Here is an 18,345-nt window from a genome sequence, read left to right as displayed (position 1 = left end):
GCGGGCTTCTTACCGGGAGACGGGTCAGCCTTTTGTAGTAGCGCTCGACGCGGCCAAACACCTCCTGGCAGTACCTCTGCAGCTCCTCCAGCTCCTCCTCGATTACGGCGGCATCCAGGGGCTCACTCTTCTCTATGAGCACCTCCCCCTGGTGGAAGACGTGCTCCATCTTGCTGGTATTCAGGGAGATCTCCTGCTGGAATGCCTGGGGAAGATAAGGAGTGGACATCACTCAGAGTTCTTTCTGGCGAGGAGGTTTTCGCTCCTCGGGTTGGAAGAAAGCAGGGTGAGGATTTTCACGTACGTCCCCACGATGACGAGCCTCACCTTGAGCTGCCGTATCTTGGCTTGAACGTCACACTCTGAGAAGTGCTCAATGTTGGTCAGTTGAAGGTCCATCTCCGTCAGCCACACCAGGATACTGTCTCTAGCTGCCTCAAATTCTTCCCTTTGGCTGATAAAGTGCTGCAAGATGCAGGAGATACTCAGGTGACCAATGCGATTATGAATTCCATTAAAAACATTTAACAGACCAGCAGTGAGTGTAAGTTACATAGAGGGTGCAAGCAGTATGGTGTCTGAGTGTGTGAGGTGTGTGATTACATGTGTATGCTAATATGCTAATGCAGGTCTATAGGGGTGCAGGTACAGATATGCTAATGCAGGTCTACATGGGTGCTGGTACAGATATGCTAATGTAAGTCAACATAGGTGCAGGTACAGATGTGCTAATGCAGGTCTATATGGGTGCAGGTACAGTTATGCTAATGTAAGTCAACATAGGTGCAGGTACAGATGTGCTAATGCAGGTCTACAAGGGTGCAGGTACAGATATGCTAATGTAAGTCAACAAAAGTGCAGGTACAGATGTGCTAATGCAGGTCTACATAGGTGCAGGTACAGATATGCTAATGTAAGTCAACATAGGTGCAGGTACAGATGTGCTAATGCAGGTCTACATGGGTTCAGGTACAGATATGCTAATGTAAGTCAACATAGGTGCAGGTACAGATGTGCTAATGCAGGTCTATATGAGTGCAGGTACAGATGTGCTAATGCAGGTCTACATGGGTGCAGGTACAGATATGCTAATGTAAGTCAACATAGGTGCAGGTACAGATGTGCTAATGCAGGTCTACATGGGTGCAGGTACAGATGTGCTAATGCAGGTCTATATGGGTGCAGGTACAGGTGTAAGGTACCTTGAGGCGACGAAGAATAGAGGCCGCCCTCTTCTGCAGGTTATCCCACCGCTGATTCCCATCATGCACCATCTGGCGCAGATGGGAAGAGGAGTCGGTGCGGTTCTCTCGGGCCAGGCGCCGGTACTGCTTGTTGATGAGCTCTAGTTGGGTCAAGTTCTCTTGGACCTGCCGCTGGAATGCCTGTCCCACACACACACACACACCATCCATAACACTCTCAGTTCCAAGACGGCTGCAGAAATCAGTGCAGTGCTGATGGTCACAATGACCTTGAAGTATCATTGTAGTGACTTGAACCATGTCTGACAACTTGGGTTTAGTGTGACTTTTCATTTATTATGTGGTGTTGGGGGCTTGTTTTTTCCATCCCTGATTATGGGACATACTATCCCTCAGGCAGAGCTGGGAAAAAGCCTTATTTCACCCCGAAAATGCGATGCCAGAGATGCTCATGATCAATTTATGCATGTGCTGCTATAACCTTCATGCAAATTAAAGATAAACCCCCTGGGGGCCTTCCCTCCTGCATCTCTGTGGAAGGCTGCTTAAATATGCGGCTTGCTGGTTTCTGGATTCAACCTATTCCCAACCCCCCTCCCTCAAGTTGGGGCACGGTTTCTGCACCTCAAACTTCTTGAGTTCTTCCTTGGCCACGGTGTAGAGCACGCCCGAGGAGTTGGGCAGGGCAGCCGTCCTCTCCGACTCGCTCAGCCAGCTTTCGAAGCGCGAGAAGTCGTCCAGGAACTTCTGCCACAGCCTCCCTGTCTCCTCGATCCTACAGGAAGGCGCCAGTGGACAGACACGTGTGACACGGGAATATCAGCACCCACTTCCCTCCCTACTCTGGCCCCCCTGCCTGCCCCCGCTGTCTGATATGAGAGGACAGCTGCTATCCTCCTGTTATTGTGGAGACAGGCTGGCGCAGAAGCCAAAATATCTCTCACACACACACACACACACACACACACAATCCATCAGACAGCTGTATTTATCATATAGCTGCTAGCAAACTCTATATTTCTCACTATTTCTATATTGCAGTGCAAGCAAACATTTTAAGATTTCCACAATCCCACATTCTAATTTCTTTAATTTTTATAATTTTCTTTTAAGTATTAGTATTGGTTTCAGGGTGACTCCATTCTCAAAGCAACAAATCTATAAATACGAGGTATATACATGTTTCCTTATTTCAGTAACTTTAACTGGGGTATTGGGAATTCAAACTAGCAACCCTGCAGCGTCACACTCACTTGAGCCGTCTCTCCATGGAGGTGGCACAGATGCTCCTCCAGCGGCGGTCCAGCCCGCGTGTGGCCTGCTGGATCGAGTCGCAGCCTGCCTCGGTGGAGCAGGCATCGCTGTCATGCAGCAGCACCTCACACAGGTTCAGCACTGATGCCACGCCTGTGCTGTGCTTCTCGATGTCCTGTTGGAGCTCCTGGGGGACCGGGGGGGGGAAGCACCTATCAGCAATCAGGCCGTCTCCCACATCCCCAATGGAAAATCCCCTCAACTGGCAGTTCTGAACTGACTCCTTGCCAGTGTCAACACTAAGGACTTCAACACCTACTTTTCTTAGCGTGTTTAACTGAAACTAAAATAATTAATCTGACTGCTAATTAGCACATATCTGTTATCGTTCCTTGATTAAACAAAACAGCAGGAGTCAGAAGAGATTTTTACAGGATGGATTTGGATTTTCCGATGGATCGCGGAGTGGATGGTTTAGATTACACGGAAGATTTACTAAATGTCTGAAAAGGAGCAAATCTACTCTGCCGGTATTATATACATTCTCTTCCCTACTCTGTCAGATCAGTTGCTCTCAGGACCTTCCGAGAAAAATCAGTGAATTAAATTTACCTAATGCTCTCCTATTAACAGAAGTCATTTTGGGAAAATGCAAGCTTGGCATGGTGACGCTGACCAGACTGCAGGAAAATGCAGGGGATGGGGACTGACTGTGGGACACTGACAAAGTGATGTGTGTTTGCGGTCTAAGGATCTCCTGCTTTCTGAGTCGTGAGTGTCAGCTTTAGCTTCCACAGCCTTCAACATCTTCAAATGCAAATGTGACACATCGTAGGCATGAAACAGCAGGAGCCAGCTGCCTAGTGACCCTGATCATGCATGACGGCCCATGTGTGCTCGTTTATCTATGCCTGTCAGTGTGTGCAGGGATGTAGCATGGAGTTCTGGGCCTCCTGAAAAAATGTCACCTTAATTCCCCTCTGTACATTCTGCCAAATGGAAAGGGGGTCCCCCCTGTCTGGAGCCCTTGGACCACCTCCTTGGCCTAACCTGCTCCCTACTCCTCAGCCTGCCCTCTCGTCCCGCCTCCTCGGCCTGCCCCGCCTCCTCGAACCACCTCTTTGGCCTAACCTGCTCCCTGCCCCCCCAGCTCGCCCTCTCGTCTTGCCTCCTCGGCCTATCCCGCCCCCCTCGGATCACCTCCTTGGCCCGCCCTGCCCCCTCAGCCCACTCCCATCCCCTCGGCCGGCCCCCAGTGCTGCCCCCTCACCTGCTGCTGACCCAGCTTCTTTTCGATCTCCTGAGCGTCGCAGGTGTCGTAGATGATGGGCCTGGCCAGCTGAGTCTCCATGTGAGCCAGCCAGGACTTCAGGCTGCTCATATTCTTGTCCAGCTGCTGCATGGCCACCAGCGTCTCACGGAGCTTCCTCACCCTGTGTGGAGGCGCCGGTGAGGCGAGATGCATAACGCCCCCCCTTCAACCCTTGGCCCTCTACCTAGTCACATTATTCCTGCACAGTCCCTATCTCATCATGGCCACGTCAGCAATGCTACTGCCCTGCGTGCGCGCACACGCACACACACACACACACACACACACATTAACATGACGAGGACGCAGATCATTCACACTCTCTCTCAAATAGGTTTCCAGAAAGCAGAAACAGACTTTCTCTGAGACACACAAACATGATACATCCCAGTTGCAGCTCAGTTTCAAACAATATTTCCCAACACACACAATGCACACAAGTATACATACAGTGTTAACATTCACAGTCACACACACACACACACACTCAAACCATTCACATTAAAGTGTATCATTTTACCATTTCCAATGTTTCTAACACAATCAGACTCACTTTCACAAGACAAACTTTGATGTAAACAATCTCAAGCATTACCTTGTGCAGTGAAGCCAGTTTGGCAGTGTTAATGACACCAAAGTTCATTGGCAGGTTAAGCACTGGTACAGTAAGTAATCCCCACCCACCGTGACAGCTACTAAACCCCATTTCCAGTGAACTTCCATTTCCAATATATCTTCTAATATACATTTGAATTGTTAGTTACATAGGTCATATTATTGAGCTTAAGGTTATAGCAGAGGAAGGTTATAGCAGAGGAAGGTTATAGCAGAGGAAGGTTATAGCAGAGGAAGGTTATAGCAGAGGAAGGTTATAGCAGAGGAAGGTTATAGCAGAGGAAGGTTATAGCAGAGGAAGGTTATAGCAAAGGAAGGTTATAGCAGAGGAAGGTTATAGCAGAGGAAGGTTATAGCAGAGGAAGGTTATAGCAAAGGAAGGTTATAGCAGAGGAAGGTTATAGCAAAGGAAGGTTATAGCAGAGGAAGGTTATAGCAAAGGAAGGTTATAGCAGAGGAAGGTTATAGCAGAGGAAGGTTATAGCAGAGGAAGGTTATAGCAGAGGAAGGTTATAGCAGAGGAAGGTTATAGCAGAGGAAGGTTATAGCAGAGGAAGGTTATAGCAGAGGAAGGTTCAGGCAACTGTAGCATGTTTTTTTTTTTTTAAAGTTTCTCATTATCATTGTTTATCTAGCAAAATATGAGAAGAAGGGAAGTTTCCCAAACAAAAACTCGCTGTATTTTCATCACTCGGGGTTCATAGGAGTTAATGCAGCCCGAGCCGTATTTCACAGACTTTTTCATTCTGCCACTTTCACGGGCAAAATCTGTAGCCTGGCTCCAGTGCTCCTATCCTGAGTGTCGCTTTTCCACCCGAAAGCTAGGAATCAGCCAGCGGGCTCCGCTCCCTGCCCGTCTGGAATCTCTCACTAAATTCAAAGAGCGTGACTGCGTACGACACTCTGCGGTCATGTAACTGTCTAAAACTGTCAGCAGCCGGGCAGAATTCTCCACATAACAGCAGCATCGGCCTTAACGCCATCAGAGAAGACAGCGTGGCTTTGAAACAAACTGCAATCAGAACAGCCTCACGTGTACAGCATGTCACTGGTAACTGCGATACACGCGTCAAAGTCATCACCACTGCAAACAAAAACAAACCATCATCCCAGTGTCGGCCCAGACCAGTCAATAACCTGGGGGGGAGGGGGGGGGTACCTGAAAAATCACAACTCTTCCCACCTCTATCAACGAACAGATACATGCATAGCCAAAGCAGTGTGTCCCAAAAATATGGAGACACAGAAATCTGCTCGGGTAAACAGTGGACGGGGAGTTAGAATAGGAGTCACAATGGGGGGGTTCAGTCAGCCTGCCTGGTGATATCGCAGTCACACTCCGGAAGATCCTCGTCCTCGTCGAGGTGACCCGCCATTTCGTCCCTCCCGAAGTCCAGAACCATGGATTCGGACCGGCGTGCTTTCTGCGAGCCTAACTGAAGTACCGCACAGCTACAGCGCTCTGTCTCGGAGCGAGCCGGCTCTCCGTTCCCGCTACTCACAAGTGGCAGTCACCGGAATACTGCGGCACAACACTTGGAATGTTTTCGAGGGGGGGAAACCAGCACCCCCTCCCTCCACCCCACAGAGGGCTGGGGAGGGCTGACAAGTGCTTCTGTTGCTAAATAAAGCGTACAGTCATTAGCATGTGCTGGTGAGCTGGCAGCATGGGACTGTGCACAGGCGCTGTTAAGGAGTGGGGTGGGGCAAACACCAGACTGCCCCCTCCCCCCCAAATCTCAAACATATTGCTGCTGTAGACGTCAGAGACCAGCAAATGCTTGGTTAGGGTGGGACAACGGTCGGGTTGTGTTGTTTTTGGGGGGGGCAGGGGTCCTAACCCTGCTACCCCTACCCAGGAGCAAGTGACATGAACTCTCACTTTCTTCTAGGAAATGGGGGGGGTGCAGCTGTCAGAGTGGAATTATGTGGGGGGGGGAGTGAGTCTCTCTTCCTAAACGGTCCCGATCTCTTCCATCTAACTTTTATTGAAAACACTCTGGCTCTAAAGTGGCATTTCATTCTAATCTGTAGAATACTGTTGTCTGTAATCCATCTTCAAAGCATTTATCTTCGGCAGGCTTCCTGGGGCCCCGGGGCCCCGGGGCCCACATGGCGGGGCTACACTCTGGATTGCATGCCAGTCCATCATGGTGCGGCTACACATAATCAAGCACTATAGGCAATTTGCAAGTGTAAATTAGCCTAATTGGATGTTGTTGGGCAGCAGGAGTAAACAGGAGTCCCCAGAGAGAAGCGGTGTAACACAGTGAGGACATGCAAAGTTGGTGGACAGAGCAACGGCAGGATTCGAACCCTGGCAGGGTGACGTGACACAGCTAACACCGAGTCACTGTGCCGGCCTACGGCTATACACAGCACTGCAAGGAAGGCCAGTACAGCACACACACACACACACACACACACACACACACACAGTCACACACGCAGAAAAAGACTGATACAGAGACACACACACACAGACTTTGGGTAAACAGATCTTTATGGGGTCCGCTCATTCATTTCTATGGGAATAATGCTAACGCTAACTATGACAACCGTAACCCCCATCCTGCCCTAACCATAACCATAAGTAACCAAGCAAAATACAGGAGTTTTTGCATTATTATTTTTTTCATTGCACTCACAGATTTTTTTTTTATTGGGTTTTCCCTTATGGGGACCAAGAAACTGGTCCCCACAAGGTAAGGTATATCTGGATCACATAGACACACACACACAGACACACATATGTAGACAAAGACAGATACTCACTGAGTAATACCAGGTCAAAATTTGTCACTAATTAAGAGTTCCTAATGCATTCTAGCAGGGTCATAATGACTATTTCTGAATTAATATATGAAGGTGATAAACTTGAAAAATATGAAAGTGCATGAACAATGAATTTCTGGTTACACTTTGAGGCGGCACAAACAACTGAGTAACTCAGTTACTACTCAGGCACAAACCATAAGCAAAGATAGTAACTGCATGGAACACATAAAATGTTATGATTATTGATGAACGAACATGGGACCAGTACGCAACTAACATTTAGTTTCTGTTTAATTAATAAATTAAGTAAGAGTGTACTACTACATTATTTGTGCCACCTCAAGTAAAGTCTTACCAAAATTGTTAAGTGTTTAACCAATTCCTGAGATTATTTATTTGTGACATTTATGTGTCGTTGTTTTGTTCCCATTTCAAGCTTCAGAAGATAATTGAGAACTGCATCAGCTTGCATTTCAAAGAAAGATATCCAATTGTGGCTCAGGTGGGCGGGGCATGTTAGGTTTGGGGGCGTGGCCAGCAAGCTCACCTGGCAGCGATGAGGTCGAGCAGGTGCTGCCAGCGCTCGTTGACTTTGCTGAGCTTGTTGCCGATCTCGGCGGCCTTGCCCTCGTGACTGGCCTTGGCCAGGCGCTCGCCCATCTGCTGCAGCTGCAGCCGGTTCTCCTGGGCCACGGCCATCTCCTCCTGGTAGTCCTGAAACAGCACCGGGGTCAACCCACGCTGATGATCGTTTGGTGCAACTTGGTCCACCGCAAAACAAGAGCAGCAAATTACTAAATCACTTAACATCTCTGGAATCTTCTGGAATTCCAGTAGTAAATGTCGAGTATAGTTCTTATCAAAATCCATGTTGTTTTGATGAAAGTTCCTCCATGTTTTCAGTTTTGCTTAACAGTATTCTGAGAATATTCCCAATATTCCAGAATTCATTTCTTTGTTTTCGAGTTCATGATGTTTAAGAAGAAACCATCCTCCTCTGCTAGTGAAAGCAGGAGAGCTGCATGAGCAAACAGGTTCTGCCGAGACATCAGACTGTGGTTTCTGAATGACAAGCACGCATGCGCGCGCAACCACACACACACACACATGCGTCCATGCGGCATCCATGCGGCCTGCCTGCGCCCTGCACCCACCTTTCTCAGCTTGTCGATCATCTCCTCTATGCTGATGTCCCCGTTCTGCGAGACCTTGCTCTCCATCTGAGTCAGCCAGTCACACAGCTCCTTGTGCTTCTCACTGAAGATCGCCCACTCGTTCAGCTTCTCATTGACCTGCTGCCTGCGGAGGGCTAGCTGCGGGGGGGGGGAGCAGGGATGCCGTACTGTAAGTGACTCCGGATATTATAATTCTCTGTCGTTTCTTATAATTCAGTCAACTGCAGTGTATCTCACATCCGGCTAATACAGAACTTAATACGTGAACTTCAAATAGCGATGCTACTATTAAACTGTCACGCTGAATTAATTTTCAGTCAATAACAGAACGCATTATTGTAATATTATCGCCAACCTGCTGACCATTATTACTGTTGTTATAAGTGGTTTCATTTACATTTGCGTTTAACACATGCAGCTGACGCTTTCGTCCAAAGTGACACACAAGGGAGGCAAACAGCACATTGTAAACATACAGCTGTCAAGGAGTCAACTACGCGTAATTGCAGCTAGGCTGAGCTTCCAGTGAATGCCCAGGTTTCAGCTGCATCCCGATGTCTAGGGCATGTAAAAACCAGGAATAAAAAGAAAAGATGGAATAAGAAGGACGGATAAAGAGGGTTAGAGAGATGGAGGTGTACGCAGACGATGCTCACCTGGGCTACAGTAACAGAGAATGAAAAAGGGTTAGGGTTTGGGTTTGGGCTATCGCAGATCGCGCACCCAACTCTGTTACCGGAGAAACAGCAGCCTGGCTACATAAAGCATTCTATTATCAGAGCTGGGCAGAGAAATGTCTGCAGGAAGTGTCTCTTCACGAATCGCGTAAACGAAGAAAAAAAGACATAAAAAAGGTTTGATGTACCAGGCAGATCTACAACAGCCGCCGGAAAAGTCTTCACCGCGGCAAGACACCTGAAACTGCAACCTCGCTGAAGAACAGAAACGGCTCCCGGCAGACCTGCACAGGGACGCTGGCCGGCCGGCGCGAAAACGGCTCACTGTGAAGCGAGGGGCCCCGTTACCTGTGGTGGGGGCCATCCTTCATGTCTACGGTCGCCACTGAGAGGCCACCGCGGATCTCTGCTTCAAGCTGCTGCGATCAGTGATGCCTGCGGCCCCTGCTAGAGCCCGTCACGCTCACCCGCTCGCTCAGGCGGAGCTCCGGATGTGTGTGCGGCTGTCGCTCTACATATCCTTCCTCTGCTTTCGTTTTTTCTTTCTTTCTTTTATCAGGCGGGGGGGTATATTTTGTGCTATTTCTCAGCCTGAGCAAAGCAGGACTAAGACCAAATAGGGGCTGGACTGACACATTTCATTCACTGAGTCAGATGCCATTTAATTGGTGTGACAGCGCCCCACTCTGGACACAGTGAGAATTACAAGCTAAAAAAACATCCAAATATCTCAGAATGGATGGTTACTCCGGATACATAGAATCTAAATGTCTGGTGGTTGGACAGATTATAACTGGGGGGAGACTGACCTGATGGCAGATCTCCTCCCACTGGCGGTGCAGCAGCTGGATGCGCTCCTGCATCACAGACAGGTCATCCGTGCTGATGCCACTCAAGAGCGCCCCCTTCAGGAGGCCCAGGTGTGACAGCTCCTCTGTCCAGCTGGCCAGCGTGTTCTCCAGCTCCTGTGCAAAAATGATGTCTGTCAGCAGGGGGCAGTGCTGACTTTGCTGAGCTTTACAGCAAAAAATACACACATACACACACACACACATATATATCTTTTGTATTAGCACTGATACACTTCAGGTCTGTAAAAGCAGAACATAATTTTATTGTTGTCTTTTCAATCACCTGACTTTCATATCATTTCATGCTTCCACTATCAGGAGAATAATCAGTTAAATATACCCAATAATAAAAGAAATACAGGCTAATACTGACATTAGGAATGTCGGCATGGCTACGGACTTTAACACGTCATTGTCACCTTGCAGCGGATCTGCTCCAAATGCAGCGCCTCCTGGTGGTCAGGTAGAGGCAGGGACAGCTTACGCTTGAAAGCGCGCAACTTCTCTAACGAGCCTCCAATTCCCTTCTCGCATCTCTCCCAATCCTGTGGGCGACACACACACACACACACACACACACACACATGCAGAGTCGTCAGATCATCTGTGCTGCACGGCGTGCAATAAAATTCTGGCTACAGTAGCGTAGCTGGTAAACCAACATGGTAGGAAGCAGGAGGAGCAGCACGCACACACATACAGACACGGACACACACACATGTCGGGTAAACAGATCTTTATGGGGACCGCTCATTTATTTCTATGGGAATAATGCTAACGCTAACTATGACATCCTTAACCCCTACCAGCCCCAACCATAACCATAAGTAACCAAGCAAAATGCAAGAGTTTTTGCATTTGTAGTTTTTTCATTGCAGTCATAGATTTTTATTAAATTAAGATTTCCCTAATGGGGACCAGGAAACTGGTATTCATCACGTTGTGGGGACATTGTGTCCCCATAAGGTAAGATATACCCACTGACGCATACGCGCACACACACACACACATACACACACATACACACATACACACACATGCACACACATACACACGCACACACACACACACACACACACACGCACACACACGCTCACGCACACACTCAGTGACTGCCTGCCTGGTTACTTTGAGGTCCCTTTTCATATCTACTGCATTCTTCTCAAGCTCCCTGATGAAGTACCACTGCATTCCCCCCCCCCCCCACCCCCCGCCATTTAACATTTTAGCCCCGTGAACCTGATGCATAATTCATGTACACACACCTCTATTCACACAATGTTCCTCTCCCATCTCTGTTCATCTCCCATAACACTGTGCCCCCCCCCAGCAGCTAATTCTGAGTCATCATCGACCAATAGGAATGCAGCGGGGATGCCGCGCGTGTGTATGTGTGTGTGTGTGTGTGGGGGGGGGGTAAAGAGGAATCCACCCACACGCAACGACCCAGTTTGCCTCCAGAGGGGGCCACGGGGTAGGGGGGGTGAGCCAACCTTGAGCATGGCATCCAGCTCCCTGCGGCGCTCGTCTAGCCGGGTGGCGACGTGCCTCCAGCGCTCCTGCACCTCCGTCAGCTCCGCCTGCAGCTGCGCCTCCGCCCCGCTGTCTACCGACAGCAGCAGCTGCCGCGCCGCCTCCACCGCCAGGATATAGCTGCCCTGCTGCCGCTGCAGGGCCTTCTCCTTCAGCTGCAGGGATGGGGAGCCGTCAACAGGGGGCACCACTACATCATACTGGGAGATGTTTGCCAAGCTTGGTTTCAACCAGATGAAGGTAAAAGCTGCCCCAGTCATTCACTGTCAAAAAAAGTACCAGTCTGTACCTTTGAGGGTACAATTTCTTGTCACTGAACCTTCAAGGGTCTACCAATTGTACCCTAGCTGTAGGACTCTGCACAACACTTTTGTACCACTGAGGGTGCAGTAATGTTGTTTGTACCCTGGGGAGCAAAACTGTACCAGGGTTATCTCCTTCTTTCTAACAGTGTGGGGAGCAGGAGAGTCCAAAAGATGTTTACTGTACTGTCTTTACTTAGCAGCACTGAGGTTAAGGAGACTGGGGGCTTGTACCCTGGTACAAATCCCAAGAGCCCTGTAAAAGCAAAAAATGTTCCCATAGTTCAACAATGTAAAGGTTATGGGTTCAAATCCCGCATGTATATTGTAAACATTTGCTCTACAGCAAATTGGATAAAAGTGTCGGATAAATAAAAGACACACTACGGGCCACTCAGAGGCACCAGTTAGCTGAACTGCAAGGTTTTGGACTGTAGGAGGAAACCAGGATGCTCAAAGAAAACTCAATAAACGAGGAAAATGCGGCAAACTCTACATAAGTATTCTGGCAATTTGCGTGATTAATAAGCGCAAAGGATTAAATGAAAAATGTACAGTGTTAACCACGCCATGCTAACAGCCGTGAGCTGAAAGGCCCTCGGGGGGTCAGCGGGGGGAGATAATCTCACCTGCACCTCATCCAGCAGGGAGCGGACCTGTTGCAGTGGCACCGGCGCCCCCTGCTGGGCTTCATCCACCTGCTGCGCCGCCTCCGTCAGCCACCCGCGCAGCTTGCGGGCCATCTCCCTGTAGCGCTGCCACTGGCGCAGCAGGCTGTCGATGATGCCACGTCGCTGCTGGGCACGCCGCACCACCCCGTGCCACTGGTTGCTTAGCAGCGCCAATTTCAGGCTAAACTCATCTCTGCAGAACAGCGACACCGAGGTGGTCAGAAAGGGAGGGACCAGTGACACCACAGCGTACGTCAAAAAATATCGGGATGACTATGGACTGAGGGGTGGGGTTACCTGTTGTCCACCTGTCCCTGCTCCAGAAGCCGCTGACCGTCACTGATGATAGAGTGGAGCACCAGCTGTCTGCAGAACATCTCAGCCTGGAAGATCTGCACACAGGTTTGTACGAGTTACACTTTCACATCTGCGCACACGTCTGCGCGTCATCAGGCCTATCAGCCATCAGGAGGAAGCGTAGGCACGTGCCCACCCCCCATGCCAGCCTCCTACCTCGTGGGCCCTCTGCTGCTCCAGAAGGCTCTGGTAGTTCCCGGAGATCTCCACGGCCAGCTTCTCCTCTGTCTGCTCCAGGAACTCCATCCAGGCTTCACACTTCTCCAAGAAGCTCTGCTGCTCCAGCAGGAAGGCCTGCAGCTTGCTGCATGCGGACGATACACAGATACATCATGGGAGGGTCCACCATATGAGGTCCGAATGCGGTGGAGCTGCTGGCCCAGCCCAGCCCCTACCTGAACCTCTCCGTGGCCTGAGCCGTGGTGCTGGTCCAGCTGCGGTTCAGTCTCTGCATCCGCTTCACCTCGGCGTCGCTGAGGGGCAGCTGGTAGCCGAGCTCACTCAGACGCTCCAGGTCGGGGCCCATGCTACTCAGCCTGAGCATCTGCCCCTAGGGGGCAGCACAGCAAACACAGTGGGGGTCAGTCCCAGCCTGAGCTCCCACTCGGAGACCCAAATGAATCTTAATGACTGAGCTGATTGGTCCTGGGTGACATATACCAGACGTCAGAAGCACATCTCTTTACATTGTGACCTCAAAAACATAGCTTCACATTCAAGGTTGCTTTAATGCATTATTATTATTATTATTATTATTATTATTATTATTATCAGGAGCATGAGATTCATTGAGACTTATGAAAGGGGAGGGTAAGTCTGTATTAGGGGGTCCTGATGGAAATGGCTCACGTTCCTTAAATGAATTAGTGTGCATTTATTTGGGGAGGGCTTCTAAACATTTTAGAGAGGTTAAAGCCCCCCCCCCCCCAAATCAGGCTTAACGACACCCCTGCTTATTAGCCCTCGTTCTGTAGCACCTTGAGCTCCTCCATACGGGTCTGGATGACCGACAGCTCTGCAGTCCCGCTGGGCTCCTGAGCCTTCAGAACCTGTCCCGCCTCTGCAACACAGCGGTCCAGCTTGTCTAGCTGCTCACCGAAGTTCTGATAGTCCTGCACACCGCCCTGGGAGGTGAGACACGCAGCGTGAGCTCGGGGAAGGGTATCGGAGCTGGTGATCAGGAGAGGAGGATGGGGGGCCGGTACCTGTAGCACCGCCTGCTGTTTGACAAGCGCCTGCTCCACCGCGGCCAGGCGCTGAGCCAGTGACAGGTGGTCAGACTGCAGGGTTGCGGCTGCCGAGGTATCCACCTGCCTTCTCAGCTGCTCTCCCAGCTCCTGCAGCACATGCAGGGACTCCTGTAACGGCTGATGGGCCTGCAACAGCTCCTGCAGAAAGATCAGGACACCTGTCACCGATGGGTCTGCTGTGCAACACTGATACCAGCTGATTCCAACCTGAGCTGGAAATTTCAGGTCCCGAAAGTAAAAATCCAGACCAAGATTTTGTTTTAACCAGCCAGTTCCGTACTCTGTTGCTGCGACTCAACTGGTTGGTTGAAACAAAATCTTGGTCTGGATTTTTACTTTCTGGACCTGAAATATCTGCCTCTGATTCTAACACGGCTGTGACCAAGAGGGCTACTGTTCAACTCCAATACTTAAATTAAATTATTTGACGTTTAACGTTAAGTTGCTGCCGAGAAACATTCATTTGAAATGCTGACACAGAGGTGGGAGGCTTGTGGGGGCCGTGGGGTGGCCCCGTTCCCCAGGGAAGCTCTCTGTCTGTAAATCTGCATCTGTCTGCCTCTGAAAGGGGCTTTGTTAAGGAGAGACGAGCTGCATTCACGCAAACGCAACGCGCACCATTTGGCCACCAGAGCAGGACAGCCGCTACAACTACCCCAACACAGCTGAAAAGGGAGGGGGTGGGGATGGGACGATCGCCATAGCAACTGGCGACAAACACCAGACTGCCCTTCAAAAGCCGTTGTGGTTTTTTTTATGATCACAATTTCAAAGGGAAGTTCTGAGAGATTTAGCAATGCGACTGGGGCACCTGAATGGGGACGGTACAAGCGGACCAGCAAAGCCATCACTGGGCGCTCGTCTCACTCACAATGCACTCCTGGACCCAGGAGGACACCTCTTCGTCGGTGGCGTCCTTGCCGTCGGCGGCCTGAAGCAGCTGGTTGGCCTGCTCTTCCTGTCGCTGAACGGCAGCCGCGCTCTGGCCGTAAATCTCCTGGTAGCGCCGCCACAGTTGCTGCAGAGCCTTGCTGCTCCTCAGCTGTTCCCCGATCTCCCCTAGCAGCCCGTTCCACCTGAAAGAGCGCAGCCCTTCAGCGAAGTTCTAGCTTCCGTTCCAACTGTCTTTCTGGCACCTGAAGAGATGCTGACCCAACATGCAACGTTTGGCCCTCACCCACCCAGTCCTCACCTCAAATTGACATCCTTGAGGGCGCCGTTGAGAACGTCGGCCACAGCGGGCTGGCATTCCTTCAGCAGTTGGTGCGTCAGGGAGCCAAACTTCCTCAGACTGTTCTCTTGCTTCTCCAGCTCCTCCTGGAGGTTCTACAGCACAGCAGAGTACAGGGCGTGCATCAGAATCACATGAGCGTCTCTTTATGGAGGCACCAAGGCAGGCCAATGAGGCAGGAGGCTCAAATATGTACAGCTGGAGAGGCTGACTGGGATCTCTAGTGGAGAGAGAAAGTACAGATCTGGCCGTGCTCTTACGGTACCTGCAGATTCTCCACCTGGACCATCACAGCCTCCGGGGAACCTGTGAGGAGACGGAAGCGGGACACCGAGTACCGTCCCTCCATCAGGTATCCGCTGATCTCCTCAGATGCTCTCTTGTAGAGGTTCCACTGCTCTAGCACTGACTTCAGGCTGATCTTCAGCTGTCCGGTCTGAAAGGGTACAGCCATTAGGAGCTGCCTGAAAATCCCCTGGTGACAGCCGCTGGCTGTGGTGATGCAGGAAAGCCTACCATGTGATCCAGGTTAGCCCATGTGTGATTGAGGCTTTGGAGTGTCTCTGTGATGACGGTGCAGATCTCCTCTCTCTTGTTCAGTATGAGGCCGTGACCTCGCTCCTCCACCTTCTCCACATCCTTCTCCTTCTCCCTGATCATTTCCTCTAGCTCCTGAGAAGGAAGCAGTAGGTGATGAGGGTGAGACAGCAGTGTTGGGTTGTTATGATCAGGAATCAAGCGGCTCGCCATGTTCTAGACCAGAAAGCTAACTCTTGGAAATGTCGAGTAGCCTTTCTGATTTACTTGTGGGTTTGTCAGTCCTCACCTGGCAATCTTTGAGGGCATTCTGGACAGAGGCCAGGTCCTCTATGCGGTTCTTCTTCTTAAGCTTCTCCTCCTGAGCAGCAAACCACGTCCTCAGGGTCTGTAGGCTGTTCTCGTACTCCGTCCAGGACTCCAACAGACCCTCCAGCAGCTGGATCTAGAAATCAAGCACGTAGAAGTTGGAGCGGCATGGTGTGCAACCTCACCGCATAAAACAGGCTGTATGTGTGCACACGCAAGCAGAGACCTTCTCGGTGATGCGGCCCTGCAGGACATGCCAGCGCCGGTTCATAGCGCCCAACTTCTCAGCGAAGTCGGTCTTGTCGCTCCGCTTGCTCTCCACGTCTTGGCTGCTGATCTGCAGCACGGACTGGTTCACGAAGTCCACCGTCAGCTGCTTGCAGTTCAGGTCGATCTTAAACCCCTGGAAGACCACATCACCCTGTTATTCAGTTACCTGTCTCACTGCACATCATGGACCACTCTGGTTACCTGTCTCACTGCACATCATGGACCACTCTGGTTACCTGTCTCACTGCACATCATGGACCACTCTGGTTACCTGTCTCACTGCACATCATGGACCACTCTGGTTACCTGTCTCACTGCACATCATGGACCACTCTGGTTACCTGTCTAACTACACTGTAATAGCAACATAGTCAGTGCCAGTGGAAGTCTTTTGGAGCTCTAGGAAAACACCACCACCGGCCATCATAAGCAATTTGAACCTGGATTGCTAATTGGCACCCTCTCAAAAGATGGCACCCCATACGGCCGCCTATGTCACCTAATGGGGAAATCGGCACTGAGGGAAATTTTAAATATAAATCCTCTGCTACTCTATGGATGGAGGGATTACCTTGTACTTCTGGAGATAGCTCTGGATGGCCTCTGACCCCACGGCCCCGTCGATCTTCTCCTCATCCTCCTCGATCACATTCTCCATCAGGGAGATCCAACTCATGAGCTCAGTGATGGCATGCAGGGAGGCCAGCTTCTCCATCTGCAGCTGCGGAGGGACACGCACACACACGCCATTTAACCACAGTTCCCAGTCTGCACGCGACCCTCTTCCAGATACAGAAAACGCGACCGTGTCTGTAACAGGCAGAGTGGTGAAAGAGCTGCTTTACATGACAGAATACAGTCTGAATGAATCAAAATAATATTAATGAATCGTAATATTTGAATAAAATTCAAATTAACATTTCAATGCATTGTTCATATAACGTGTTTTCTTGGGGAATTTTCAAAGTCCTGAATAAACCCTAAACTTTATAATCTTTATTGTTTAGCTTGATGACTGTACATAGAATATTCCAGAAAAGGGAACTGAGTATATTCCTAAGAGACACTATTCCTTGCACAATCTAAATTAAAGATTGATTTGTACCTGATATGCTCTGAGCTAATGAGGTTCTGAGAGATAACCAGTCAGATTGTAGATGAGATGGGTCCAAGCAAACTAGAGGAGGAGGGACCAAGACATCTCATTGGTTGGTTTTGCCTCTTCTAGTTGCAGACTAACCTCCTCTACAATCTGATTGGTTATCTTTCTGGATCAATCATTTTTCTTCCAGAACATTTTTGTGTAAGTAAAACTCCCATGAGCCTTTTGGGAGGCCCCTGGCGGCCTGCTGGGTTGTGTCCCCTTCCCCGGCTGTTGGGTCCTGCCCCAGGGCCTGCGTGAGCTGGAGTGCTACCTGGTGGAGCTTCTCCTGCACGATGGGGATGCGCGCCAGCAGCTCGGCCCACTGTGTGTCAAGCCGGCCCAGCGCCGCCCGCAGCGGTGCTGTCTCCGCCTTCTTCAACCGCAGTAGCTGCCCGCCGGTGTTCAGCACCGATGCCTTCAGCGAGGACTTGGCATCCACCTCTTTGGAGAACTCCTTTTGGGAAAGGTGGGGGAGAAGGATGAGTGAGATACTGGCCTGGATATGACCCCCCTGAAATAAAACATATGAAAGGTAGCTGGCCCCCACCCTGACCCACCAGAAAGGCATACAGGTGGTCCCGGACGGTCTCCAACTCTAGGGGAACCGTCACTGACTGCGTGGACCAGAACTCCAAGCGGTCCAGAGCCGATCTCAGCCATTGGTTAAGCTCGGCGGACTCTGCCTGGTACCTGAGGGTCATGTGACAAACACTCATTAGAAACACAGTATCAGTGACAGGTACGGTGCTTATAAATTCAGGCTCGTAGCTTATTCCCATGTCTCAGGACGCAAAGGATCTGCTGTGCTATTTCATGTAAAGCAGGCAGGCAGCGTAAACACTGCCTTTATGGCCTTGTCAAGGGTCTCTGCTGA

At 50.3% G+C, this 18,345-nt stretch overlaps 1 protein-coding gene across 7 annotated transcripts in view; it reads right to left on the bottom strand.

The window, feature by feature from the left end:
* The window catches only part of LOC125714795 (nesprin-1-like), a 133,906-nt gene that overhangs the window by 9,975 nt on the left and 105,586 nt on the right, over positions 1-18,345 (bottom strand). For all 7 annotated transcript variants that reach the window (XM_048985768.1, XM_048985767.1, XM_048985770.1 and 4 more), the window contains 26 exons: positions 18,029-18,161; positions 17,743-17,925; positions 16,899-17,048; positions 16,284-16,460; positions 16,038-16,193; positions 15,728-15,883; positions 15,477-15,647; positions 15,173-15,306; positions 14,852-15,056; positions 13,936-14,118; positions 13,708-13,854; positions 13,126-13,280; positions 12,887-13,034; positions 12,671-12,765; positions 12,332-12,566; positions 11,361-11,555; positions 10,287-10,412; positions 9,826-9,981; positions 8,319-8,477; positions 7,712-7,878; positions 3,730-3,892; positions 2,459-2,646; positions 1,830-1,980; positions 1,203-1,385; positions 328-465; positions 14-205 (listed from right to left, as the gene is read on the bottom strand). In XM_048985768.1, coding sequence (XP_048841725.1) covers positions 14-205; positions 328-465; positions 1,203-1,385; positions 1,830-1,980; positions 2,459-2,646; positions 3,730-3,892; positions 7,712-7,878; positions 8,319-8,477; positions 9,826-9,981; positions 10,287-10,412; positions 11,361-11,555; positions 12,332-12,566; positions 12,671-12,765; positions 12,887-13,034; positions 13,126-13,280; positions 13,708-13,854; positions 13,936-14,118; positions 14,852-15,056; positions 15,173-15,306; positions 15,477-15,647; positions 15,728-15,883; positions 16,038-16,193; positions 16,284-16,460; positions 16,899-17,048; positions 17,743-17,925; positions 18,029-18,161 — 4,246 coding nt within the window. The remainder of the gene's footprint in view (positions 1-13; positions 206-327; positions 466-1,202; positions 1,386-1,829; positions 1,981-2,458; positions 2,647-3,729; positions 3,893-7,711; positions 7,879-8,318; positions 8,478-9,825; positions 9,982-10,286; positions 10,413-11,360; positions 11,556-12,331; positions 12,567-12,670; positions 12,766-12,886; positions 13,035-13,125; positions 13,281-13,707; positions 13,855-13,935; positions 14,119-14,851; positions 15,057-15,172; positions 15,307-15,476; positions 15,648-15,727; positions 15,884-16,037; positions 16,194-16,283; positions 16,461-16,898; positions 17,049-17,742; positions 17,926-18,028; positions 18,162-18,345) is intronic.

Source organism: Brienomyrus brachyistius, chromosome 19 (genome assembly GCF_023856365.1).
Source record: "Brienomyrus brachyistius isolate T26 chromosome 19, BBRACH_0.4, whole genome shotgun sequence".
Taxonomy (NCBI): domain Eukaryota; kingdom Metazoa; phylum Chordata; class Actinopteri; order Osteoglossiformes; family Mormyridae; genus Brienomyrus; species Brienomyrus brachyistius.
The sequence above is the reverse complement of the archived record's forward strand: the minus strand, read 5'-3'. Positions and strand labels throughout refer to the sequence as shown.